The following is a 27,022-nucleotide window of genomic DNA, read 5'->3' as shown; positions in this document are numbered from 1 at the left end:
AGGTCACAGAAGAGTAACAAGATTAAACACAGATACACAACTACTCACACATCTTACATTTGAGTGAATTTTAAGAATTCAGGCTGGAAAAGAGATGGCCTAAGAAGGGATTGTACTAAAGAAAGGTATACAGGGACTGGCTGCTCACTGTCTCTTCTGCATAAGAGCTAGAATTTTCCGAATGAGGCCAGTAGCAGCCAGGTCCAGAACAAAAAGGGGAAGTACTTATTCCTGCAATAGACAGGAAGGTGCAAGTGTAAAAAACATTGCAAAAGGAGACTGAATAAATACTTTGAAGAGAACCCATTTAAGGATTACTAAATAGATGAACCATATCAAACTCTGACAGTCCTCTGAGCTGAAAGTAGTTGGCTAGAAAGCTAGCGGTTGGCTAGTAGTAAGACTACGCAGGGAGACATGTTTGCCATACTTTTATTCTTTGTTGGGCATCCATCAATGGCTGCTGTTGGAAACAGCACAGGGGGTTAGAGGAACATTTGGTCTGATCTAGCACTGCCATTCTTACTTTCTTAGAGTAACAGATAAACAATGAGTATACGTGATGCTCATCAGGTCTAACATCCTGAAAGTAAATCTATTCTGGAATATGGAAATCTTGTATTAACCTTTTGACAGCAGGAACTGAGCTTAGATGTGGATCATCCTTCAGTAGATCATGACTACTTTTACTTTTTCCTTTCATACTCTGTTAAAAAAAAGAAAAAAAAGGTGTTACAAATTTCAATGTTTGAGAGAATAGATGGTGAAGGGGTAATGGTAGTAATAGAGCAGATAATAAAACCTCATTCTGATTTATAAACACCTTCTTTTTCTAATTTTATGTAGAAAAAGACTAACAAATTCAACAACTTGAAAAATTACTTCTGTCAACAGGTAATGGGGGGAAGGGGAAGGAGTGCATGTTCAGGAACTAGATGAAGCACATGACAGATGCCTAACGCCTTCGTAAACAGCACCAAACAAGTGCAGACAATTAAACCAGCAATTCAGACACTGAAAGCTTCAGTTTAAACACCAAGTGACAATCTGTGGAGCCAACACCGTCAGGTCCCAGAGCACATTAATATGCCTTGACAGCCTTGAGGAATTTCACAGAATCACAGAATCATCTAGGTTGGAAGAGACCTCCAAGATCACCCAGTCCAACCTCTGACCTAACACTAACAAGTCCTCCACTAAACCATATCACTAAGCTCTACATCTAAACATCTCTTAAAGACCTCCAGGGATGGTGATTCAACCACTTCCCTGGACAGCCTATTCCAGTGCCTAACAACCCTTTCAGTAAAGAAGTTCTTCCTAACATCCAACCTAAACCTCCCCTGGCACAACTTTAGCCCATTCCCCCTCGTCCTGTCACCAGGCACGTGGGAGAACAGACCAACCCCCACCTCGCTACAGCCTCCTGTAAGGTACCTGTAGAGTGCAATAAAAGGTCACCTGGACCTCCTTTGCCTACAAGCACCATTTCAGCTCAAACCTGTAAATACAGTCACTGCCTGAGCTACGTCAGAGGTATGCCTATGTCTAGCTCTTGGACAGACATTGAAGACTTGTCTCCATTCTGTCTCCTGCCTCATCTCTTTCTGTTCCCTCCTAGACTCCCTGGATGGGCACCTCTGTCTTGGTTATTGCCTGCCTTGTCCAAGACTGTCAATGGATCCTGTTACTAGACCCAGATGTATCCAGATGCTATAGGACTATGCCCTAGCTGGTGAACACAGAGCCTGTGTTAGAATCAGCCTCATGCAGCTATCCTGCTCTTCCTCTTCCCTGATGCAAACCTCCCTAGTCCTGTGATCTCCACCTTCTATAGCCTACTGGAATACACATATTTTCTTTCTAATATTCATGCCCTACATAATCCAACCACTTAAATATCCACCTGATAACAGAAGATGTAATTTGACCTGTAACATTTAACAGCCGTCGGTGGCCCTAAACTCAATGAATTTATATAATCCCTTTCTGAAAGTATATACACTTCCTACTTTCATCATGTTCTGTGGCATAAATGTTCACAACTTAAATTCCTAAACGGAAAAAAAAAAACACACTTTTTCTGTGGTAATTTATTTGCTCATTTATCTTTGTGTCTTAACTCTCATATTGCGAGAAACAGCGAATAATCATTCAAAAAAAATTTTTTAAAGTTACCATCACCTGTATCCCAAATTATTCTTCTTGGCCTTTTTAGTATAGTTTCAGGGATAAGACTCTAAACTGTAGTTACCATGAATACGGTGCTACAATCCAGCACAGGCAAAACGTACTCCGTCTCTTAGGCTAAATCTAGTATGGGCTACACTAGTCCTGTGCAGAAAATTATTCATAAGGGAAGATGGAGAAAAAAAACTAAGGAACAGGTCAGGTCTTCTTAAAGTCTCTACTAAATATGATGTGACTGAGACAAGAATACTTAATTTTTCACATAAACATGCAACTATTTATTAAATACCATACAAACTTCATCCTGATGCATACTGATTTTATTTATTTGTTGGGTAATAACTGACTAAGCTTTACTTTGCTAAAAAAATAATAAAAAGTGTTCCCTTTTCCCAGATCTTTAGAAGATCTTCATCAATTACTTTCAGACCTTCCTCTCAACCTCAGTCCTTAAAGTATACCCTTCTTAAGTTGAAATAAGAAAGATCCACTCCATCTGGCAACCACCACCAAAAAAAAAAAAGTTAACAGAATTATGTATTTGTAGGTGTCAAAGAATCCCATTCTCAACTTTCAAGTGTTCTTATTGAAGACCAAAAATGAAAGTTGGTGCTGAAGTCCATGTAACAACATAATATCCAGAACCATAGAGATTCTGATCTAATATCTAGACCTATTAGAGATAAGCAATTTGGTTTGGATAAAAAAGTTTTCATTCTGCTACAAAGAATTAATAGAACTTCTTCATAAACAGTCGGGTTAGTTTTTCCAGATACAGTTAGTACAGAATTTAGTCAAGACAATTTTAAGGCTGAGTTGGAAGACAGCATGACAATACTGAACTAGTCTTGTTATGAAAGAGATGTTATATTTAGATAACTTTAAACTGAAGAACAAGTATTTAGGGTGAAAGGGAAGAACAAAGCAAACAGGTTAAATGCAGTATTAAAAAAACAGACATGTACCAAGAGCAGAATGGCAGATATGCATGTTGTTAAGGTAAACAAGCACAGTTAATCTGACAGGGTAAGTCAAACTAGGAAAGAAAAGAGAGTTAAACTACTGTGTAATAAACTTCTACTACCCTGACGCTGCCTCATTGTAATATCATGCACCTTTGTATTCACTGTTGTCTTTTATATTTTACCTAATATAAATACCTGATATATATTTCAGGGCTGAAAACTTTTTTTTTTTTAATTTACGTTGGTACAGTACTCAGCACAGTGTAGTCTCATCACTAACTGAAGCAGCTAGGCACCTGAATCATACAAGCAAATTAGAAAGTCCAGAGCTCTAGAGAAATAATTTGGTCAGTAGTAGAAATGAAGAAGACAATTTGCCAAAGATATTTTTAAACTAACCTTATTTAAGTGGCAAAGTCCAATATGGAAATGTTAGAGGAAAGACTACCTGTGCAACTCTAGTTCTTTGAATGTGGACAATTCATACTAGTGAAACATTTCAATTACAAAAATGCACTGTTTTTCCCACAACATCACTGCCTCACTCTGGACACAGAATGGATACACTTAAGAAAACACAGCTAAGAATCTGCTGGTAATGAAAAAGTTGACTTTTTCAAGTTCAACTGTTATACCATCAAATAATCTTATAATTAAGGAGGTGAAGAAGAATAAAATATCTATCACCTCCAAGAATTTTAAACAGAAGAGATAGCTCTACACTATGAAGTATGAAACAATTTTTTACATTTCCATACATTTCCATATTACCATGCAGTCACTGACAGCACCTTCTGAGTCAGAAAAGTTAAAAATCTCTTTTTCTTCTACACATCAAAATAGTAGACTCATAAAACTAAGGTCACTTCTAGTATTGTTGTTCAAAACTTAAATGTAAGAACAATATTAAGAACTTAAAGTTAACAATTTACTTGTTTGTGGAAGAAATTAAAGTTGAGAAGAAAAGTGTGGATGGTTTGGTACAGTACCTGACTAACTCTGTTGACTTCCTCCTCTTCTTCTTCAGCTTCTTCCCCAAATGAAAGCAGGTTAAAATTTCTTTAAGAAAGAAAACACAATTTCTAGTAAAATTTTAAATGTTGTTTCATTAACATTCCATCAACTTTAAACATTTTACTTCCATATTGCTTGTAGGATTTTGTTTTTAACTTTTTTCCCCCTGATAAATATATCAATTTCTAATAAGTATAACATGTTATTTTTACAATAAACAGTACTTAACTTTAGCAGTATTTAGGGAGTGACGTTTCTATTCTATACTTGAGACAGAACAATCAGGGTAACTACAAGTTAGAGTAGTTTAAAGTCACTTACAAAATGGCAAGACAGAATTAAAAAACTTCCATAGACTCATAAATGCTGACAGATTTGTATTTTTTTTCTAATACAGCAATGTTCAAGTACCAAACACAAAAAAATTAAAGATACAACAGCTGAGAAAGGCATTAAATGCACATAATCACAGAATGTAATTAAAATAAATAAATATCAATATTTTCCTTTTAACCTGTGTTGGAAACAGCTAGTTACAATATGATCTACTTCTGTCCAACAAAATTGACAACATGTGCATAGTTTAGATTTCCTATTACTTTTCATTAAATGTTTAAATCTACCAAATTTCATTCGCAGAAACTGAAGTTTCCTATGTCTAAATGCTTGCCGTTTGCTGAGTATTTTAGTGGGAGACAACTGGTAGCTGATAAAAGACATTAAAAATCTCAAACAATCGAGCCCACGTTAATAATATGCATTAACTTCTGTGTCATTTCAGTCACAAAAGAATGATTGCATATTCCTGCCACAGGCTTACACTACTATATTTCTAGTCTCTTTTGCACCGAACTGTCACCATGTACAAAACAGTATATAGCTCAGCTGATGCACAGGAACCACTTCAATCAGAGCAACTAGATTTGTACCATCTCTTTAAGAAATAGAGCTAGCAGATTTTGCTAACATTAGAGAACACTCTTCTTGCATTTTGGTAAACCCTTGTGTTTCAAAAGCAGAAATAGAAAATTACCAAGCTGCAAAGTAAAGGTAAAAAAAAATAATCACCACTTTGTTGAATATATTTACTTTGTGCCTTTTACTTTGGGCTTTTTATCTTCTTCTTCTGGTTTGTCCCTCTTCAGTTTTCTATTTGGTCTTGGAACAATGTCATCAAAAGGATTAAACAAAACCTATGAAAAAATAATATTTTGGACATTTCTAATAAGCATGTTGTTCTGATTAAACGATTCAGTATTTTAAAAATAATATATAAAAGATATGCCAGGTTTTCATACTAGAACATAATTGTCTGAACACTGCAAACAAAACAATCTTAAAATTTCAAATTTTAAAAAAGAACACACGCACCTCACTACTTCTTATTTTGTGTGGACTGAGTGGTCTTTCTTCCTTGTCAACTTCTACTTCAGCCAGCCGCAACATGTTATATATTGTATCCCCTGTAACCTGTCAAATTTATTAAAAAAATAAAAAAGAGGGGCTTGAAACTGCTCCCTTATAATTTTTGTTAATTATTCTAAAAAATGCAAGGCAATTATTAGGTGAAGAATTTTGAAAAACAAGTGATTATAGGAAATACTATAAGCACATAAGACTTTTTTAAAAGAGAGTTAAGTACAGTGCACAAATGGTTTTGTTTTTTAAATTAACAGGAAAGTTGAAAGAACATAGGTAGCTAAATGTGTATTTTTGAGAGTGTATACAGGGGAATGTGTCAAATTCTTAATGGGAACTTTGAAAAAAGGAAAATAAAAGATACTGTGAAGTAGAAAAATTGTTGGTTTATTTTCTTTCAGGTAAACCAGGGAAGTGGTAAATTTGTCTTACATTTTTCATTTTCCTGATTCACCTTGATAAATTATGATTTTCAAACAGCATTTTATAAAATATTACTAGTATTAGATTAGTTTAATAAAAGTCAATATTTTTAGTAAGAGATTATTCAAAAGGAAGCACAACACTAAAATATCATTTAGAGGAAAAACACTAACAAAACAGATAACAATGGGAAAAACCAGAAACATTTCTATCAGACACAGGAAACAAAGAGAATGGAGACAGCTAGAAAGGAGTGAAATAAGTTTCACATGCATATAAGAGAAAACAACACTAAAAGAGCCTTTGAACGCAGAGAAACACATAGATGCTTCTGTCAAACTGGGATTCTAGTCCGTGTAGCAGACCTTTCCAAAGATTGTGTGCTTGTTATTAAGTTCATCTGCACGACCCAATGTAAAGAAAAACTGGCTGCCATTATCATGGGGCCCAGCATTTGCCATAGCAACAAGTCCTCTTCGATTAAATCGCAGTCGTGAGTGGAACTCATCCTGGAAAAGACAACGAAGTATTTAATCACCATATATTTATATCAACTTACACACATAGAAATGAGCTGTTAATTTAAAAACAAACAAAAAAACAAACAAACAGGACATTAACAAAATCAAAGTAATTTTAAAGCCAAGAGTGCATTTAAAAGCTTCTGTTTTCAGCAGTAAAAAATCTTTGCCTGGTTCTTCCTCTTAGTTCCTATAATACAAACAAATGACCAATCTTCTTTCAAAAAAACCCCACAACACATAACCAACAAATGCTAAATGAAAAAAAATAGAAGCTACTATGCTGATAATAGAAAGAAACACAATTTAAGAAAAACTAAGTTAACTTTTTCCATGCATTGCCTAATAATTGCTATTCATTATTTCTGTTGGAATTAATGCTCCCTCCAACACTACAAAAAATTATTCTTGAAGTAACTGTGTATATTTCTTGTAAAAACTGTGTATATTTCTTGTAAAACTACAATTCCAGTTAATAGCTCTATTTAGGAGAAATCCTAATTGACATAAGAAAACTGGAAGTTTAATAACATCGCAGTAGTACAGTATTACCCAAATCCAAAGAAAAAACATTTTGTGGACCATGAGAAGACGGAAGGACTTTTGAAGAAGATGAAAGTGATAAATAATATATTAATATCATTGCAGTATCAGAATTGTAAACACTGTAATACTGAATAATCACTAATTAGTAGTAGTGTTGCTACTACAGTACTGGGAGTATTTGTTTTGAACTCTGCTCAGGTACCAATCTATTCCACAAACTCCATGTTTTTGCCACACGCAGACGTCTACTCTTGCATCAGGTGGACAGAAGGCCCAGAGACTGGCTATGCAGCTTCATTCACAAGCTAAAGGTGTTTGTCCTGAGTGAAATAAAGTAATGAAGCAGAACAGAACACAGCTGCTGTGCATGTATAGCTTCACTCAGGATATGAGCATCCTGCTCAAGACATGAGCCATGCCACTATTATAATAAAAATGAATATATATACAACATTCAGAGACCTTTGCTAACTGAGATAAAACATACATAAACAATGTACATTTCTGTATCTTAGTTTGCCACACAGAATTATAGAATCATAGAAGGGTTTGGGTTGGAAGGGACCTTAAAGATCATCTAGTTCCAATCCCCCTGCCATGAGCAGGGACACCTCCTACTAGACCAAGTTGCCCAAAGCCCCATCCAGCCTGGCCTTGTACACTTCCAGGGACTGGGCATCCATAGCTTCTCTGGGTAACCTGTTCCAATGCCTCACCACCCTCTGAGAATTTCTTCCTAATATATAATCTAATCTAAATCTGCCTTCTTTTTAGTTTAAAGCTATTAATCCTTGTCCTAACACTGCACTCTCTGACAAAGAGTCCCTCCTCAGACTGATATGTCTGTAGTTACAAAGGTCTTTTTTCTTGCCTTTCTTGAAAATTGGAACAAAGGCCCATGTCCTTCTTATGCTGGGGGTTCCATAGGTGAATGCAGGACTTCAGGTGGGGTCTCATGAGAGCAGAGCAGAGGGGCAGAATCACTCCCTTGCCCTGCTGGCCACATTTCTTTTGATACAGCCCAGGATACAGTTGGCTTTCTGGTCTGCAAGCACACATTTCCCAGCTCATATTGACTTTCTCATCAACCAACATGCCTAAGTCCTTCTCCTCAGGGCTGCTCTCAATTCATTCTCTGCCCAGCCTGAATTTGTGCTTGGGACTTCCCCAACCCAGGTGTAGGACCTTGTGTTTTGCTTTGTTGATCCTCCTGATGTTAAAACATATAAACACCTACTCTGAACAATTCCACCCCATTCTTCCTCGTTGAAGTTCATGCTAGTAAGGTTATGCATTTATTATAGCATCAGAACAGATAGATTTAAGAACTCTAAATTAAAAAATCCATATTCAAAAATACTGAAGCAACACGTGAAAGCAAACACAGCATACAAATAAACTTGCCTTTCTTATATAATGTTTGCTGTCTTGCAGCCTAACAGAGTAGGAAAAACAACCACTAGGGACTTATCAAAAACTAATGCATAAGATACACATTTATGTACCTTGAAGGGAGCTCCGTATATTGATTCTCCACCTGATCCAGTACCAGTGGGATCACCTCCTTGCACTATAAAACCAGGCACTACTCTGTGAAATATTGTGTTATTGTAATACTCTGAAAAAGAAAAGGAAAAGATCATTAAGTATATTTGAATGGTCTCAAAATCACACTTCCATGTAAATGTTGCAGACACATCAATGACTGGAGTTCTAGAAGACAACCACTGTAACTGGATTCTGCCATTTCCAGTAGGTTGCCTCGTCCTCCACTAACTTACACAGTCTGACTGTATCTCACCTACAAAGTATTGCTGATTACATTTATGAAAAAATTTGTGATATCATAAATTTCTGCTGCAGAAGGTATTGCACATCACTGACAAGATTATATCGATGAGTTATTTTCTTTTCAGTGCTATCACTAGATAGTGCTGAAACATATATCCACCAGATAGTGCCACCAACATATATTGTTTTAAAGAGAGAGCTGTCTACCACGTTCCATCTCAGACAACATCTCACATATATAGTTATTCATATCCATACACTAAGTGGCTAACATTTTCACTCACCAGCATGGAACACAGATATTATCCCTTTCACCTATACTGTACACTGATTGATGATGTTCACAGAGTGAAGTATGCGGTATATTTTGCTCCCCAGGTTATCTTCTTATTCTCTCTCTCTCTCTCTGTATATATCTCTCTCTATAGATACACTTACCTATCTGTAATAAGATATGTGTCTGAAAAGTGTTATGAGATCGTATGAAAACGTAAGATTTGCGAATGTAACACAACATATATTTCCTGTTTTTTTGTCTGTTTGTTTTTTCCAAATCTGCAGTACGCTGCCAGACGAAGCAGGATCTGCCAGAGTTGCAGAACAGGTACATATGTTCATGGATGATTACACTCTATGGTGTTCACAAGGAAAACACTCAAGTTTACCATACAAAGCACAGAATCCAACACAGCAGTCACACAAATTCAGAAAGAAATTAAAGCTTATTTTCTTTAAGACTGAGAATAATTGAAGGTTACTCCCAGGACTCAGCAAGGGCTGAGAAGTTGATTTACCATTGCAAGAAAAAAATCCACATCTGCACATAATATGTAAGAACACAGAGCAGACTTGATCTGTGCAGGAGGCACAAATCCCAGACTCCTATTTTTCCTTAACAGAGGAGGGCTAAAAAAACTCTTAACAACCCTGTAAATATATAAATGGGATAACAGCAGCACCTAGAAAACACATAAAAGGGCAAGGTCCTTTGCACATTCCTGGTATGCTTTTCCCAACACGGAACTTCTCATTCTGGTACCCAGTACTTAAGTGAAAAGTGTTACAGAGCTTCAGACAGTGAAAAACCACATCAAGTGAAATATTAAAAATGATCCTGAAAAAATTAAAAGGTAGTAAAGATAGTGATACAGGAATAAGTTTAACAGAGGATGTCCAGGTATTGCATCACTGCTGTTTCGTTCATTCTTTAAAGCAGTAACTGTACTTTGCAGAGACTTGTCAAAAATAAGCTTTCTAAGCCTTTTACGTCAACTACTACGTTTCACAGAAGCATGTAAAATTTTTCTATTTTTTGCCACTATGCTCCTTAAAAAACTTGAAATATATTCTCTTCCTGGGTAGTAGTTAATATTTTATAAATACAAATAATGAGTTAATATATTAAAGTTAAAATGTACTTATGAATTCTCTATAACAAAAAAGTACATCAATATTACATATGAAGTAATATCAATAAATCCTATGCCATTCAATCATTACCTTCCATACAAAGCTGGATGAAATTTCGACATGCTTTCGGTGCTTCTTTTGACCACAACTCTATATCAATATCTCCTGCTGTTGTTCTCAGCAAAACCTATAAAAATATTGATAAATTCATCATTAGTTTTCTTGCAACTTTGACACTGATCAACAAATACTGTAAGTGAGTTAAACGATACTTTGAAATTCATAACATTAGTAACAGCAGTAGATATCCAAATGTGCTGGGTAGCTACATTTGGTCTTAATTGGTTTTTCCAGTATTTATGACACAGTTCTGAAATGATAAGTATCATAGAAGCATACAATCATTGAGGTTGGAAGAGACCTCCAAGATCATCTGGTCCAACCATCCCCCTACTACCAATGTCACCCACTAAACCATGTCCCTAAGCACCACGTCCAACCTTGCCTTAAACACCCCCAGGGACGGTGACTGCACCACCTCCCTGGGCAACCCGTTCCAATGCCTGACTGCTCTTTCTGAGTAGGAGAAATTTCTCCTCATTTCCAACCTGAACCTCCCCTGGAGCAACTTGAGGCCATTCCCTCTAGTCCTATCACTAGCTCTCTGCAAGAAGAGGCCGATCCCCACCTCCCCACACCTTCCTTTCAGGGAGTTGTAGAGAGCAATGTCTCCCCTGAGCCTTCCCTTCTCCAGACTAAACAACCCCAGTGCCCTCAGCCGCTCCTCATAGGACTTGTGTTCCAGGCCCTTCACCAGCTTCGTAGCCCTTCTCTGGACACGCTTCAGGCCCTTGATGTCCTTCTTGTAGTGAGGGGCCCAAAGCTGAACACAGTACTTGAGGTGCGGCCTCACCAGAGCAGAGTACAGGGGGACGATCACCTCCCTGGTCCTGCTGGCTACACTGTTCCTGATACAAGCCAGGATGCCGTTGGCCTTCTTGGCCACCTGGGCACACTGCCGGCTCATGTTCAGGTGAGCACAGACCTCGACTCAAGCAGGTCTTTGCATGCTACCACGCACCCAATTCACCGAGGCAGGTCACGGGAACCGCCCGGGACGCACGGGACCACCCCCACGGGACGCACGTCCCCTCCTCGCCTGTCCCCTGGCCGCCTGCAGCACTCGGTTCCTTCCCCCAGCCTCCCAAAAACGGCGGCAGCCCCAGCCCCTCGCGGGGCCTCACCTTGCCGTTGGTGGGGGGCTCCTGGATGTAGATGTTGCTCATGGCGATGAAAGGGGCGTCCCGGGGGGACAGCCCCGACCCCTGCCCGTGCCCAGCGCCGCGCTTCTACCCGCGGCACGGACCCCATCCGCCCGCCATCTTGGGCGCCTCCATACGGCCCGAGCAGGGGGGGAGGCTGCCCAAGACAAGCAGAAGAAGAAGATAGGGGTCGGTCCCCGAACGGAGGCACAGCGGGGACAGATGATGAGAAATCTCTTTGTAAAAAGATCCGAAGAGCTCTCCAGGCAGCTCAGTCCCTCCCTGTGGCTCTCGCCCGCCGGTGAGTTTTCCCGTCCTCCCTGCGAGTAGCACGGCCCGAGAGTGCGCCGGGCAAAGCCTTCCGGCGGGGAGAGGCGGCGGGGCCGTGCTGGGCCGGGCCGGCGGGGACAGCGCGGGAGGCGCCATGGCGCTGCCCGGTGAGGGGATGGGGGCGGCGGCTCGGGGCGAGGCTCTGCCGCAGCGGGGGCCGTGAGGAGGGGAGGGCGGCCCGGGGCTGTGTGCGCGCGCGCGCGGTTTGTTTGCTTGTCTCTTTATTTATTTATTCTTTCTTTCTTTCTCTCGCTTCTCTTCCGCACCTCTCGTGAGGAGCGGTCCGTGCCGAGCAGTGTGGCTGCCGGGGCTGGTGCCCTGCTGCCGCCGTCCCTGAGGTTGGTTAGCGCCGCGGGGCGGCCCCGCCGGGGGGCTCTCGTCACGCTCGGCTCTCCCCCTGCCTCCACCGGGCTGCTGTTTTGGTGCGGCGGGTGGGAGCAGCGGAGGGACGCTGCAGCCAAAAAACGGCCACCGTGTGCGCAAGGTGTTTAGATCTACGCCAGCCAAACGTATAGTGGCTGGTTTCTGTCTTTCTTTTTTTTTTTTTTCTTTTTCCTGAGGCGTGAGGACTGTTCAGCTGGAGAAAACTGAGTAAGTCTGAATCTTGCTAAGAGCTTAAAAAAAACCCTCTCAAAAGAAGAAGAGAAAAACTGAATAAACTCGCTCCCATTCTAGGAGCAGAGTTTCTTAAGAAAGAGATCTCACGTTTGCATTTAAAGGTTTGCAGAGCTTGCTTTTTTTTTTTGCAGCCTTGTGGTCTGCTGAATGAGTGATGGTTGTTGCTCCCTCAGTTGCTGTTTTTCTCAAGTGTTAACAGTTGGGAAGAAGTGAGAAAGAGAAGCTTCTAGTAGTTCATTTGCTTTTAATTCCATAAAACTGCATTTCTAGCAATGTTATTTAAAGCCAAAATAATAATAATAATAGAATTTCAGCCTCGAGAATTTGGTGGGAGCAAGGAAAATCAATCAAGACCTAGTAAACCTGTCCGCTAGGTAGGTGATGGTGTGGGGGCATCTTAAGTTTTTCAGGTTTTGTAAACAGGCTCTATTAAGATACCAGTCTTACTGTGATTCCTGCTTTTACTGCTGTGTAAAGGTTTAGCTCCTATACACTTTTTTTTCCAGATTTTTTGGACATGCATTTTTTGTGTCTTGATGCTTGTTTCCCTGCTGTTTCTCTCTTAAAAATATGTGTGTGTTGTGTGATGTAGCTTTTGGTAAGGATATACAACTTGCACCAGTCCGCTAAAACTGGAGCCAGTGTCAGTATTCTGCCCTACCAGTTTTAATAAATTCAGCACTATTCTGGTCATGTGCTGGGTGATTCTGTTGGAAATCCTGACAAATGGCACCTGCATATGCAGTGGGAGATTTTGTAGTGTCTGCATGACTGTACTGACTTCCCTTGCGTGAACAGTGAATCTTTCTGTACCTACAGGTCAGTTACACACTAGGGCTGAAGTTTATTGAATATTTCAGAAAACTGAGATAAAGTAGGTGGTTTGGGAGGTCTTGCTTTTGAGTCCAAAGGTGAACTGAACTGGCAGGTGCTGTTCAAAGTATTTTTTTTGGTATAGCATTGGGAGACGCAGGTGCATTTTTGTTCCTTGTTTCTTGATACTTTCTCCTGTATTTCTTGTCTTCTTATTCCTCATGGGTTTCCCTTAAAAGACAGTCACTTATAAAATAGACACATAAATACTGCTGAATTTGTAAACCACAAAGAAGTTACATAATACTGTGGTTTTGGGGTCTACAGAAGACTGGGGTTTGAAGGCTCGTCTGCTACTTTGAATACAATTTTCTAAAGACGATGCATGTCTCAGTAAATTAAAGTCTAAGCTTGTGGAGCTAATGTACCTCCTTTCTGGTTCTCTAATTTCTGTCATGGAATTCTTGTTGTGTTTGGTTATTTATTTAAATGAAGGAACTAGTTTTTCTGAAAACTTTGTATACAGCTGTTGCTGTGTTTTTCATGCTCTATTCAGTTTAAGTACAGAAATTTGATTTCGGAAATTCTGTGTTGACTTTCATTGTGAATAGACTCAGCTGATTTTAAAATAACACTGATCCTTTTAGGGGGAGGTCTCCAGAGCTTCTCTTTTTCTGAGTTACATCTTACTACGTCTATTTAACTTAACTGTGGGCTCACATAGGTATAGAAGGCAACTTTGCCAGAATTCTAAGGGGTGATCATTCTGGTCTGCATGTTGATGTTATCAAGCCAGATTTAGAAGGAACTTAAAAGTTATGTTACTAACACGTAATTTATGGATTTTTATCTTTCAGGTGGAAATAAGGATAACATCAGAGCTGGATGCAAGAAATGTGGCTACCGTAAGTTTGTAGTAAGGAAGATGATGATGCAGTGTTTTTTTCAATTGATGGTGATGGAACTACTTTTTGAATAGGAAAAGCTTCCTCCCTTGTGGCCTAGACAATTGTCAGATTAAGCTACCATATATTTTTATTTAATTTCCTGTTCATTCTCTTTTTCCTTGCGCCTATTGGTGTTTTTGAAGACTTAAGTTTCTCAAGAGAAATAAGAAGTATGCTATTGTATTCATATGTACTGAAGTTACAATGTCATTGCTTGAGAAACATTTGAATTTCAAGCATTGGCTTTGATATATACTGTAGTATTTACTGAGATCAGCATTTGTGCATCTTCAGAGTCTCATTGAAGGCTTAAGGAGGCTTTTTTGCCCAAGGAATGTCCAATGTGTTTTGAAAGAAAAAAAATTAATCGGAATCATCTTCTACACTAAGAAAGCCTACTTCTGTGTGCATTCCATATTGCAAGAAACAGTTTATTTTGTTACTTGTAAGTTCTGCAGCTAGCATTTAGCTCATGCTCTTCATTATGTTCTGTTAATAAAAGTATGTCTGTGGCTACTCTCCTGATGAATGTAGATGTGTCTTAGTGAAGAGTTTAATTTGTTATTCACTAAGTCTTGTTCTTTGGAAAAAGGAGGAGTGGACACTGATCCATTGTGAATCGCATTGAACTTTTAACACTGTAATTCATGCTATTTTTATTTTTTTGAATGTTATGTGGCTTGAAGGGAAAAAAGCTTGCTTGGTTCTTTCACTAAAGACTTTGCTTCCAAGAAATTTTGTCAGTGTATCCATTCATTGAAAGGAACAGGAGTATCAAAATAGATTTAGTGGTTCATTTGAAGGTGCAATGTCAGAAGATTTCTGGAAGAAGAGGAAACTTGTAGTCAAATCACAAAGCCTATGTTTATATTCCGAAAAGTTCTGTCTTCAAGATGTAAGTTTTTTGATAAGAAGATGAGTTTGTTTCAATTGCTACTTGACCTCCTGTGTCTTTAGCTTAGTTTCTCACAACCCATATCTTCAATTTGTTTTATTTTTTGTTATTATTTCCAATACGTGTATGCAGCTTTAAGGGGTCTAGCTCTGGTCATGATTACTGAGGTGTAATTTGTAATTTAGAAAACTAAAAATACTAGTCAAGTAATAGCTTGATCAGTATTATGTACGGGTAGTTAAAAATGAATGTTGTGTCAAAAGAGAATTAAATTCTTCTATTTCACAAAAGGGAGACAGAAAGAGCAGCATAACACACTTGTCGTTTTTTAAATATTTCACTTCCTGCTTTTAATAATTTCTTCAGGAAGAATCTGAGACCATTGAAGAAATAGGAAGTAAAGTTTGGTCAAAATCTTTAAACTTTTAAACAGAAATGCGAGACAGGTCATAAAGCATCATTAGATGGAACACCATTGCATAGCCTCTCAAAATTCTTTGAGGCATTTTCAAAGTATTCACTGTCCTGCCTTGTTCATTGATTGGAGCCTAGCCTAACCTTTTTTCTTTTATCAAAACTGAGTAATACTAAAGCTCTTTTGATATTATTTGGTAATTTTTCGGAATTTCTTTCTGAATTTTTGTTTTGTTCAGCTGGTCATCTGACATTTGAATGCCGAAACTTCCTCCGAGTGGATCCTCAAAGAGATATTGTTTTAGATGTTAGCAGCACTAGCAGTGAAGACAGTGAGGAAGAAGAGCTACAGAGATTGCAAGCCATGCGTGAAAAAAAGAGTAGGTTTTTTATTTTGAATTCATTTTGTTTAAATCAGATGTGCCAGATGGGAAGATGTGTCTTCTGATGTGCTGAAACTATCATTTTGTCCTTTTTGAGAATTATTATTGGTTCTTTTAGTCTGTGCTTTAAAGATAAATCTTTTACATCTTATGTTTACACTTCAGAGAAATGATTCTATGTCTTTTTTTTTTATTAATACCTTTCATAAGAAATTAATAATGTACCCATTTAGAACATCCCAAAAAGGGCTTCTTAAATGCAAAAGATTATAAGACTATTAATAAGCAGCTGCTTAGAATAACATTACATGGATATTTTGAGTTTATCCTGTGAGTACATGTAGTTTGAACATTTTAAAGTTGACAGCAACTCTTAAAAGTAATGACAAATGCGGTAGTTCAGTTTCTCTCTAGTTCCTGTGTAATATTTTAGCTAGCTGACTGAAATAGCTAGCCAGTTGAATTTCAGCATTGATATTTGGAGAAGTACTGCTCTCTCTTTGGAAGGTCTGTGCATCAGCTGTTTGTCAGAAAAAGGTGCATTCATTAGTTAACAGATACTTTGGTTCATTTGAATTTGGATTCGAAAGAGACTATTCCCCTAAGAAAGAGGTGAAGGTTGTTCTATTATAGTATTTTCTAAATGAAATCATTTTCTTCTTTCCTTTAATTTAAACATCTTGTTTTGTTCTGTTGCTCTCGTATTCCAGACCCTAAACTCAGTCCTAGTAAGGATGATATGTAGGGAGGAGAAATGATGGAGGCAACTCCGTATTTTGAACAACAGTTATTTTTGTCAGCGTTTTTTGTTTACTGCATTGCCAAAATAAGTTCCTATTATGTATTCATTTGGGGAGGACCTGGGTATTAATTGCTCTCTGTTCTTCATTTCTTTCCCTGGATGTCAATATTTCTGTCCTGTATTTAGCTTTTTATACAACTGTGTAGGCAGAGTGGGGAAAGGTCAGATGAAGAGTGACTTTCCTATCATGTTCATAGATGTTACATTGACAGTTAAATCAGATTTATCTTAGTTACAGCTATTTGTGAAGTGTGAAATAAGGCTGTGTGAGTTCAAGTATGCCGATGGGAATATGTGTCTATTTTTTTCTGTACCTTCAAGTTACATGACCTGATTTCAGACTAGTACAAGTCCTTCAAAATACAGAAGAATGGATATGAAACCCTAAAGTTGTATGTTTTGCAGGGCGTCCTTCATTCTTAGTGTTCAGATAAATGTCCTTGGAATGTAAGGTGTATATTAAATTCTACTACTGTGCAAAATATTTCTGAAATGAATATACTAGACCAGAATTTGGAGAAAAGAAAAACTTCTAACAATAATTTTATAGTAACTTTACCTTACTGTTGCAGCCATTCTTTTAATGCTTATCGTAATTCAGTCTGAAATGTCATAAACTTTTATTTTTTGTCCATAGATTTGAATGAGGAGGAGGAAAAAAAGAAACAAAAAAGAAAAAGCAAAGAAAAACCAAAATTAAAGAGACCAAGGAAAAGGTAACTCTTTCATACACCTACTTTAATTTCAAAACAGAAATTTGGAAATATTCTGATGTTTGGGTGGTGTTTTTGTTTCAGAAAATGTTGCTGCTTTGAATCCAGTGGGTTTGGCAAGAATCTTTTTGATTGGAAAAAACTTCCCATTATCCAGTGAGAACTTGTTTGTTCTTTGAGTAATGGTGAAGCCACAGGCTTCTGCTGTGGAGTTAGGACAATGGAAGTCTTGAAAACTCTAGCAAGACATTGTAGTTCTGGAGGTGTGCAGTTCTGAGAAAGCAGTGTTCCGTTTGACTACCCAACTCTGGGCAAGATGTGGTGGGGAAAGGAGAGCAAGGAGTCAGGAGGATTATGGGGTTGGTCCCCAGCTTAGCTTATATGGAAAAGCTTACAGGACCCTAAATTTCTCTTTGTGCATGTGTGCACACATATGCACACCCTTGCTTTTTCTGAGTAGCTTAACAGGCAAAACTACAGTTTTCCTTTTGATAAGCTTGTATTGAGTTTTAATGTTCCTGTTGCTGTAAAAGCCTAAGAAAGCGTTAGTCTGGTTTCAAAGAAAAGGTCACAATACCCAATTTATTGTGAACCTGAGTTTTGGCCTGCCGACTGATCTTTAGATGAGAGTATAGATTTTAGGACTGTTGATAACAACCCAGGAACTGCACTGAGAGCCAGGAAATGTGAATTGTATTTGGAGGACAGAATAAGGTGTTCTTTGGAGATAAAATAAAGCAATAGGATTTAACATTGGCTGTATTGGCATTGCCCCCCCTCTTCCTTATTTACATAATGTAGCTCTAACACTTAATGAAGAGTACAGAAATGTTAGTCTGCTGGCAGTAGTCTTTACATGCAAGAAATTAATAGTTTATGTTGGAAACAATAGGACAGAACAGCAATTCTGAACAACTCAAGAACTTGAGCACAATCATTGAAACATTCCTTTTATTGTCGTCTTAATTCTTGCATGTATACAGTCACTTCACTCATCACTGCTGGGTTAGAGACAAATAATACCAGCTGCAAGAGAATCCAAATCTATCATACCTATTTCTCTTAGATTTTTATATATGTGAAATGCATGAAGGTTTCCTCTAAGGTATTCCCATATCATTGGGACTGATCATATGATACTTTACCAGGTGGAAGCTCTTCTTTAGTGTTATACTGTCACTCGTTTTTTTGAGGTCTGTACTCTTCATCTTTTTCTTACTGAAGATTGCAAAACCACACAACTCGCCTAATCAATTAATCTGCATTGTAAACATGCTGCTTTTCTAGCATGATAGACTAATTAGAAAAGTCATTGCTCAGTTGAACATGCAGACTGAGATACCGTAAAGTTTCCACTGGATGCTTCTGTATAAATTCTTCACCAAATTTGATTTGCAACATTGTATGAATACTGAAATAATAATAAAATCTTGTAGCATTTTTCCTTCTCCAATTATCTGTCAATGTTTAATTTGGTCTAGGTCTTCCTCATCAAGTGCTGCTGAAGAGGATAGTCCAAAGCCAAAAAAACAAAAATCACACAAGAAGGAAAGGAAAAAGGAGAAGAAGAATAAATCTAAGAAAGGAAAACATCATAAAAAGGAAAAGAAGAAGAGACGAAAGGAAAAAAGTTCATCTTCTGACAGTTCAGACAGTTCTAGTAGTGACTAATGTGCTGGCCTATTTTTGCTCTCACTTCTGAAGTGGGATGATTTTCCTGTTAAATCTAACCTATTTATGCTTTGCAATGCTGTTGTTTTAAAATGATATATATTTTTTGAAGAAATCTATTTGGAAATGTTAGTGCTTCAAATTATTAAATGAAACATTTTAAAAAAAACTCCTATTCCCAATTTATTAGAATTCAGCCATGCAAGTTGAACTAGTTTTTCGACTTTGTTCAGTTGTGATTAGTTGTGTTTTCAATCCTTTACATTAGGATATAGCACACTTTAATTTGCAAGTCTTTGTGTCAGAAGATTTGGACGTAAATATGCTTAATGTTGGAATGGTTAAATTAAATTTAGAAATATTTGAATGATTTTTTTTTAATTCCTTAAATGTATATGTTTTGCATAACATTTTCTATTTACATGTACTAATTGGTAAATGCAAATATGAAATAGCATTCACGTGCAGAAGTGGAGAAGGAAGGGGCAATGAGAAACTAAAAGTTTGCTCCTTCAAAATAAGCTGAAATTGATCTACTAATAGATTTTTGAAATGTGTGATTACCACTTTTTTTGACAGGATCCCTGTGAGCAAATTGAAAACAGACAAAAGTAAGCAACTATCAATTTTGAAGTCCTTTCCTTCTGCCTAGGTTCTGTTCTTTTGCAATTGCAGCCATTTTATCTATGTGAGATAGATTATGAAATACCATTTCTTAACAGTAGATGACTATCCAGCAAGATTGTTTACAAAATTCTTAGTACTAAATTAAGACAGTATGCAGTTGTTGATAACTACATGAATCTAAACAGCAAATTTGAAGACTAAATCTGACAAAAATCTTGAACTCTCTATTCGTTCTAATAAAACTCCCATAGAAACGTTATTTTCCTCTTGTGGGAGGGAGGTGAGCATCTATCATGTTGAAGTTGGCAACAATTTACCATTTGCTGTCAGGGGAGTAGTCTTTAAGCATGTCAAAATTTCATAATTAGATACTTTGATGTCCAATTCATACCTTGTACCCCAGTAGCATACAGCTGATAAGTAGCACTTGCATTGCAATTAGGCATTTAGCTGGTAAGTCTCATGGGGATCAAGAGATGAGGAAGAGCAACGTTTAAGCTTTCTTACGAGTGATATCCATTGCCTCTAGATCTAACTCCTGCCTTCAAACTTGTATGTCCCAGATGAGTATCCTTTATTATTGGCAATTATTGGACAACTTCACTTGCACTGTAGATGCTGTGGTAGGGAACATTAAAGACAAATAGTCATGGAAGCCACAGAAGAACAAAGAAAAATAATCTCTAACCACCTCCATTGGTCTGTCAGAGGATGACAAGAGTCCTTGCATCTGCTCTTTTCTTACTGGATTTGGTCTGATCTCTAACTTTCATTCATACATCATGATTTCTGGGATGGGCTTGGATAATATAACTAAAGAAAGACTAGACTCTTTAATTAGCTAATGACTTTACATAAGATTAAAAAGCATAGTGTAAGGAACATTTTTTTTAATAAGTACTAATGTAAAGGCTTCGGTCACCCTGTTCACTATCGTCTTCTTAGTGCTGCTGTAACTTAATAGATCTTATTTTTAACTGGGTCAGTTCTCTAAGTCAGTCATTCTGTGGAGGGCAACAGAGGAGTTGTGGGCTACCTAAGCCAGTACTGTTAACAAAGGAAATGCTTAATTAAGCCACAGATTAAAACTTCTACTTCCCTTCCCCCCCCCCCCCCCCCCAAATTTTTTTAATGAAATTGGAAGAGTTATTCCAGTTAGGGGATTTCAGAGCTCGTGTATAATTTCACTATGATCCTAAGTTGGCATGCCACCTCTGGGAAATGGGATTTTGTACTTTGTTTCTTGATTTTGAAAGTTTCAGGTAAAGACACGTAACTGAAGGGAAATTTTATAGCCTTCTATACCAGAATGGCCGAGAAGTTTACTGAGGAACCCTTATTAGGGGGAGTATTTCTCTACACAGGCTTATAATTTGTTCATCGAATTAATGACTAAATTAGGGAAGGGGTAAAATCAGAAAAGTAACTCATATTTTAGTAGTGGTGAGGTTGCTCTAATTGTTGAAGTCAAGTCTGTCTATCTAAATAGTGTGATTACCTTTTGTGTAACATTACAGCAGTCCTGTTTACAATGGTATTTCAGAAAGGTATGTAAGGCTTTAATTTCAATGTTCACATTTTTCCACTTGTTAATAGAATGTTAATAGAGTGTTTTTCATACTCAGAAAAGGCTTTTAAAATTTGATCAATTTAAATATCACTATTGTCAACATGTATTCCTTTAACAAAGAGAATATCATGTAATTTTGTTTTTCAGGCTATATTCCCATTTTATTTGCAAAGATGTACATTAAAGTCTACAGGTTTTGCCACAGAATTAAAGTGCTCAAGATTTCAGGTGTATTAGATGACATATCAAGGAAATGCTACAATGAACAGTTCTCTGCCAAGCTAATGTTTGCTAATCTTTAAAAAGTGATACTAGAATAAATATTATATTTTTTTTCCTATTTGGTTTAACCATAATATTAGTGATTCTGATGTGTCATAACAAATGTTATTGTTTCACTCAAACCAGAACTAAAATGCCTACTTTGATTCCAGAAAAAGTGGCATTCAGCAGGTTTAAGTATCGAAGCAAGACTTCTGATTTAAAAATCCATCTATTTCTTCCCTCCTGCTAAGTGTTGTTTCAGTTTTCACACATCCCACGTGGACTGTCCTCCATTGTCAGCAGATCTGTTAAGAATGAAATGCATATTTCAGAAAGGAAAAAATAATGCATGTAAGCAGAATATGTGGCAAGATCAAGAATTGAAATGAAGGCAACACCAGGCCAAAGTAATAGAATAATGAAGAGTCAACAACCTCCATACTCCTTACAAGCAGCTCTAGAATGCAAACCAACCTCTTTTACCAGCAAAATTTGTGTGTGAATATTAACACCAACACTATTACGTATGTTTTTTTTTTTAATGTTGTGGCCTTCAGCTTCCGTAGTTTCTGAGAGTTTTTCCTGAGTATTTTCTGCAGGTTTGTGAAATTGGCTTATTCTCTAAGCTGCTAGTTGCAAAGACAGTTACAGCTGTGCCCATTTTGACATGGATTGCACATGAGTTGTAGGCTCCTAATCTCTAGCTAAGGGGTATGAAGTCTAGAGAACACTGAACCCCTAACAGAGAAAACATCCTTCCCTCCTTCCATGGAGAAGTGGAATGGAAATGAAGGTTTGTCACAGTGATCCAGGGGAAGTGCCTGTTTTTTAGTAGGCATTTAATGGTGAATTTCACTGTTTTAAATTTTACTTTTCCAATTGGCTTCCTTACAAAAGGTAAGCAGAAGGTGTATCCTCTCCTCACCATGTATGTGCAACTCTTTATAATTTTTGGGAGATCCTTAAGCCACTGTGTTCCTACTGGGCTTCTCTTGTGATTTTTTGAAAGAACAGTACTGGTAAAAATATAATCAACCTTTGACCGTTAAGCTAATTGGAACATACACAAGGGAGGATACTGTTAGAAGCTCAGTGACTGACTGATATAAGACTGAGAAATCTGTATCTTCTGTACTAGGTAGATCTGAATACTTAGCTCTTGATGTATGTAAGCAATAGTTCAATTTATATGTCTAAGAACTTGTCAGTACAGTACAACTTGTCTGTACAACAGAGCCTGTTATACTGTTGTTTAGGACCTACAAATGGGGTGGCAGCATTTCTTAGCTGTGGCAAGCTGTCCTTAGGGAACTTTCAAGATGGAATCTGCCTCTGCTGAACAAGAAAGACTAAGTATGTCAGAGACCTGCATATTCTTGTCTGATTTTGCTAGGCTTATAAGGAAAAGACAACAGAACTAAAACCTCAAAGACATAAAGGAAATAATAGGTCTAATTCCTAGATCATTTGGTCTTCATGCCAGAGATTTGTCAGAGATGGATCAATACTCATTGTAGAGTGTCCCAGATTCATTGTGATCTTTCAGGATTGTGATGGGTGGGGAAGGACGGAGATGTTGCCATTCTTATCCAACACTATTATCACGAACTTTAGGTGTAAGAGAACAAACAAGAAGAGTGATCTACCTAGATATGAAAATATCCATTCCAAAAAGCTTTGTTCAGCAATAGTTGCTGCAGCATGAAAACCCTGTATAGCATTTTAAATTATATACGTCTTGTTCAATTAAACCTGAACTATTAACAAAGAATCAAGATTGATTCACAATGGCACAGACGGTTCCTTGTCACCCTTTTCCATGGTCCACAGAACTAGCTGGTTCTCTAAGGCCAGCATGGTGGAGCCCTCTTGCCTATATTAATGTTAATATCCATAGAGTTCTAGGAGCTTAATCTCCACTATGTACAAATACTCCTGGTCCCAGATTCATTTGCCTTTCCTCCCACAAGGAGAAGATTATATTTCCTGCTCCACTGTCGCATGCATGGGATAATCGTTTTAGTACACTCTCCCCTGGCCTTTCAGCCATACCCTTTTTTATGTCTTAGAGTTCTCCAAGGTCACAATTCCTAGTAGTTTTTTGGTGACTTATTACCCTCTAGTCATCATTAGGTTCAAGGTTATTATCTCATCTATGAACAATTAACTCTTCCTTTCTTCAATAACTAATGAAGACAGGTGTATTTCTAGCTGTACTATACTTCCCTAAAGGATGCTGGCATAAGTGTGAAGGTTATATCACTTTACCTGTATGTCATTCTTTTACTTTTTTTTTTTTTAACTCATAACTTTCCAGATCCGTCAATAACTACCTGTAATGCATCTTTCAACAACCTTTGAAACCTAAAAATGATAAATAAAAACTAAAAATAATAAATAAAAATAATAAAGGTGCATGCACTTTTCTTTTTTTTTCATTTTACATGCTGTTTGCCATTTACAAAAATCAAACCTTAATTCAATGGAATCTGTACATTTTTTTTCTCTATATCTTCTTTAGGGTTTGCCCATCCTTCTCTGCCGAGGTTATCTCAAAATTTGTCCAAGCCTCCATTTGCATATTTTCTCTCTCTTACAATTCGCCAATATCCTGTTACATAACTACACCAATATCTTCTAGCCAGAGCTAACAGGTTCTTTAAGGCATCATGATTGAAAAAAAGAGAATCAAACAACTTAGTTAATCAACTAACTTTATGAGTCAAACAACCTAATTGTTAACCAACTAACCATATTAATTCAGTTACTTCAACTTGTGATAGAATTTTTGATCCAAATTAACACGGTATACAGTTATAATTACAGTTATTATCTAGCTGCTATGAACTAAATTGGAATTCCACTCACCCTTCTGCCAACTCTGTCATAAGCACTGTCTCTCACTCAGTTCCCTGGGAAAGAAATGTATGGAATAATATGTCCCCCCCTGGCAGGTGGTTACCACTTGGACAGCAGTGTGCTCGTTAACAAGGACTCAATTTCCTGCTGTCTTGAGTATATTTATACCTCACTTGTCACGTGCAGAGTTTTCCCAGTTTTGACATACTCCTCCCTCCTCCTTTTGTAATTGTGGTTCTTCTCCTGGAACGGTTTAATTGGCATATTGCTGATGACAGCTGCACTTCGTTCTGCATATCTTGTCACGAGCTGGTTGCTTTAAAGAAACGTTTCCTCCTGCGCGATTAACTCAGCTATGTGAGCTGGCATTACACAAGGTCATGATGTTTCAGCACACCAGGATTCACTTCTGGGTGAAATGTGTAAAAGGACTCACTGGGCCCCTAGGGCTCAAGGGAGGATCTCTTAGTCTGGCTACAATAGTTCACAAAGTACAAAATTTATCTGTATAGAACTACTACACTAAGTTAAAAGAAAACAACAACAACAAAACCAAACCAAAACAGGGAAAAAAAATCTCTATAGCTTGTTATGGGGACAACTCCACTACAGTTATTTAAAATTGAAGACAGATGGTCTTGAGACAATGCAAACAAGAACAGCTGATCAGCTTCAGCAACTGTTTCTGGTATGTACATCTATTTGAAAATATTTCATCATGGATTGTTTAGTATCCGGCCAAGATCTGAGAAAAGGGGAGTTTCAAGACAGTTTTAAATATAGCGGGAATGCTAGTTTAAGTTATGCTCCATACTTGCAGTGTTTATTTTAAAGCCCTACATTCATTTTCCTCTTTCATTGTAAGTCATTTGCCCTCTTACAGAAAGTTCAGCAAGTCCATAAAAAATAGCTGTTTCTTCAGCCAAATCAAGTGTGAACTTTTTTCTAGACTTAAGAAGCCAGTGTAGATTTTTTATGATTGTACAAAGTTTTTGCACCACCACAAAAAATTTTTGGTGTTCTACTCTGCAGAAAAATTTAGTCATTTCACAGTGAGACAATTGCAACTTAACTGATCTTGTATATGCTCCAAAAGACAACACCAAGGAATACTTTACAGATGTTACATTCCTCCTCTCTCTCTCTTTACCTCATCACTTTTTTGAATCTTAACTCTTTTTTTATTCCACTTGCAGGGAAAACATCTTTTCCAAAACAGATGACCTACATTAGTTAGAAAAGTATGAGTTTTCTGTGGTTTGGGGGTCAATTCTACTTGTTGAGAAAACAGATTAAACTCAAAATTAGTTATTTGACCCAAAACCCACAAAGATTAATTCGGCTGAAATGTTACAGAAAAAGTCATGGCAATACAACAACAAAATGCCCAAACTTATCAAAACTAGTGTAGCAAGGCACTGTTTTTCTTTTCAATATATGCAAGACGTGGGTATATAGGACTATGTGGCATACAAATGTCACTGCAGGCTTCGGTTTTCCACATTTTTTAGAAAGGAGTGGGTTACACTCTTGAGTTGGGCATATGCAAGGAGTCTAGAGATATCTACACTTGTAAAATGCTGTTTTTTAAAAACTGTCAAGAATTAAAAGAGGTAATAATTGCAGGTAAACAAAAATATCTTTTTTTGAAGACAACAGGAAGCCTCCAATATTAATAATTGGACTGTCTAAAATAGGCTTCAGATAATATGTAACAGAAACTATGTAAAACAATGTGTAAGAAACTCAGATGCTGGCAGGTGATTTGCAGACCTCAAAAGTACCTTAAAAACTTCCCTTATATGGCACTTGACACAAGAATTTTATTACTGTATTTAGCTAACCAGTGCATGATTGTTTGCTATAGATAGGCTAAGTTTCCCTACAACTGCTGCAGGGTGCTGAAGTTTCCCTTTGAGGTTTTTCCTCAGTTCAGATCATCTCTCTAGTGAGGTACTAGAATTAAAAAACAAACAAACAAACAAAAAACCAAACCAAAACAAAAAAACCTACTGTGGCATTAAGCTCAACTTCAGAATAAACGAAGTAGGGAGGACAAGGAGAATAAAGTTTTATTTCTAAGAGCTAGGTTGCTTGTACTAGGGACTAGGACTGGAAGTGAGCTGAAAGATTGAGATTTAACAAAAAAAGTCTTTTTGTGTATTTGTATATTTTTCTCCTTTCCTTTGTGTATTTGTGTATTTTGTGTATTTTTCTCCTTCTTTCAAAGGAGAAAAAGCAGACTTAATCTTTTGAAAGATATAGATATTTTTTCTTTAGATATATAACTTTAACTTCCTTAAGGAAATCTATTCTGTTACATTCAAATTCTACTAATTTGTTTTGCCAAACCTTTCAAAATCTCTAAAGTGTTCAGTATCTTAAATAATGCTCGCTCTCTCTCTCTCTAGAACATCTGCCAGATCTGTTCCATGCACAGTTGGTTTCTTCTGTTACTGTATCTTTTCCCAACTGAAAGAGATTAATGGTTTGAATCTGGAAAAAGAAGGTCAAAAGAGTGTTGCTCCTGGGATCAGCAACTTTTTCTCTCTCTCTCCTTTTTTTTTTTTTTTTT

General features: G+C 37.4%; 2 protein-coding genes across 6 annotated transcripts in view; one reads left to right on the top strand and one right to left on the bottom strand.

Moving 5' to 3' along the window:
- CWC27 (CWC27 spliceosome associated cyclophilin) overlaps positions 1-24,593 on the bottom strand; it is a 137,524-nt gene extending 112,931 nt beyond the window's left edge. Inside the window, exons 1-9 of one of the 5 annotated variants that reach the window (XM_040540520.1) lie at positions 24,457-24,593; positions 21,748-21,893; positions 10,370-10,466; positions 8,584-8,696; positions 6,377-6,520; positions 5,541-5,639; positions 5,259-5,362; positions 4,145-4,214; positions 627-706 (exon numbers count right to left, since the gene is read on the bottom strand). In XM_040540520.1, the coding sequence (XP_040396454.1) occupies positions 627-706; positions 4,145-4,214; positions 5,259-5,362; positions 5,541-5,639; positions 6,377-6,520; positions 8,584-8,696; positions 10,370-10,376 (617 nt within the window). In that variant the 5' untranslated portion in view covers positions 10,377-10,466; positions 21,748-21,893; positions 24,457-24,593. Of the gene's footprint in view, positions 1-626; positions 707-4,144; positions 4,215-5,258; positions 5,363-5,540; positions 5,640-6,376; positions 6,521-8,583; positions 8,697-10,369; positions 10,467-11,523; positions 11,913-21,747; positions 22,082-24,456 lie in introns of those variants that run through there. The other 4 variants (XM_040540521.1, XM_040540517.1, XM_040540519.1 and 1 more) reach the window with 4 other exon arrangements.
- On the top strand, positions 11,857-19,296 carry SREK1IP1 (SREK1 interacting protein 1). Its single transcript, XM_040540523.1, has 5 exons — positions 11,857-11,978; positions 14,160-14,207; positions 15,798-15,938; positions 17,381-17,459; positions 18,938-19,296. Exons 1-5 carry the CDS (start codon positions 11,966-11,968, stop codon positions 19,125-19,127), a joined length of 471 nt encoding a protein of 156 aa, XP_040396457.1. The 5' UTR covers positions 11,857-11,965; the 3' UTR covers positions 19,128-19,296.
- Positions 24,594-27,022: the final 2,429 nt, after the last annotated feature.

Source organism: Cygnus olor, chromosome Z (genome assembly GCF_009769625.2).
Source record: "Cygnus olor isolate bCygOlo1 chromosome Z, bCygOlo1.pri.v2, whole genome shotgun sequence".
NCBI lineage: Eukaryota > Metazoa > Chordata > Aves > Anseriformes > Anatidae > Cygnus > Cygnus olor.
This window is presented reverse-complemented; position numbering and strand designations above follow the sequence as displayed.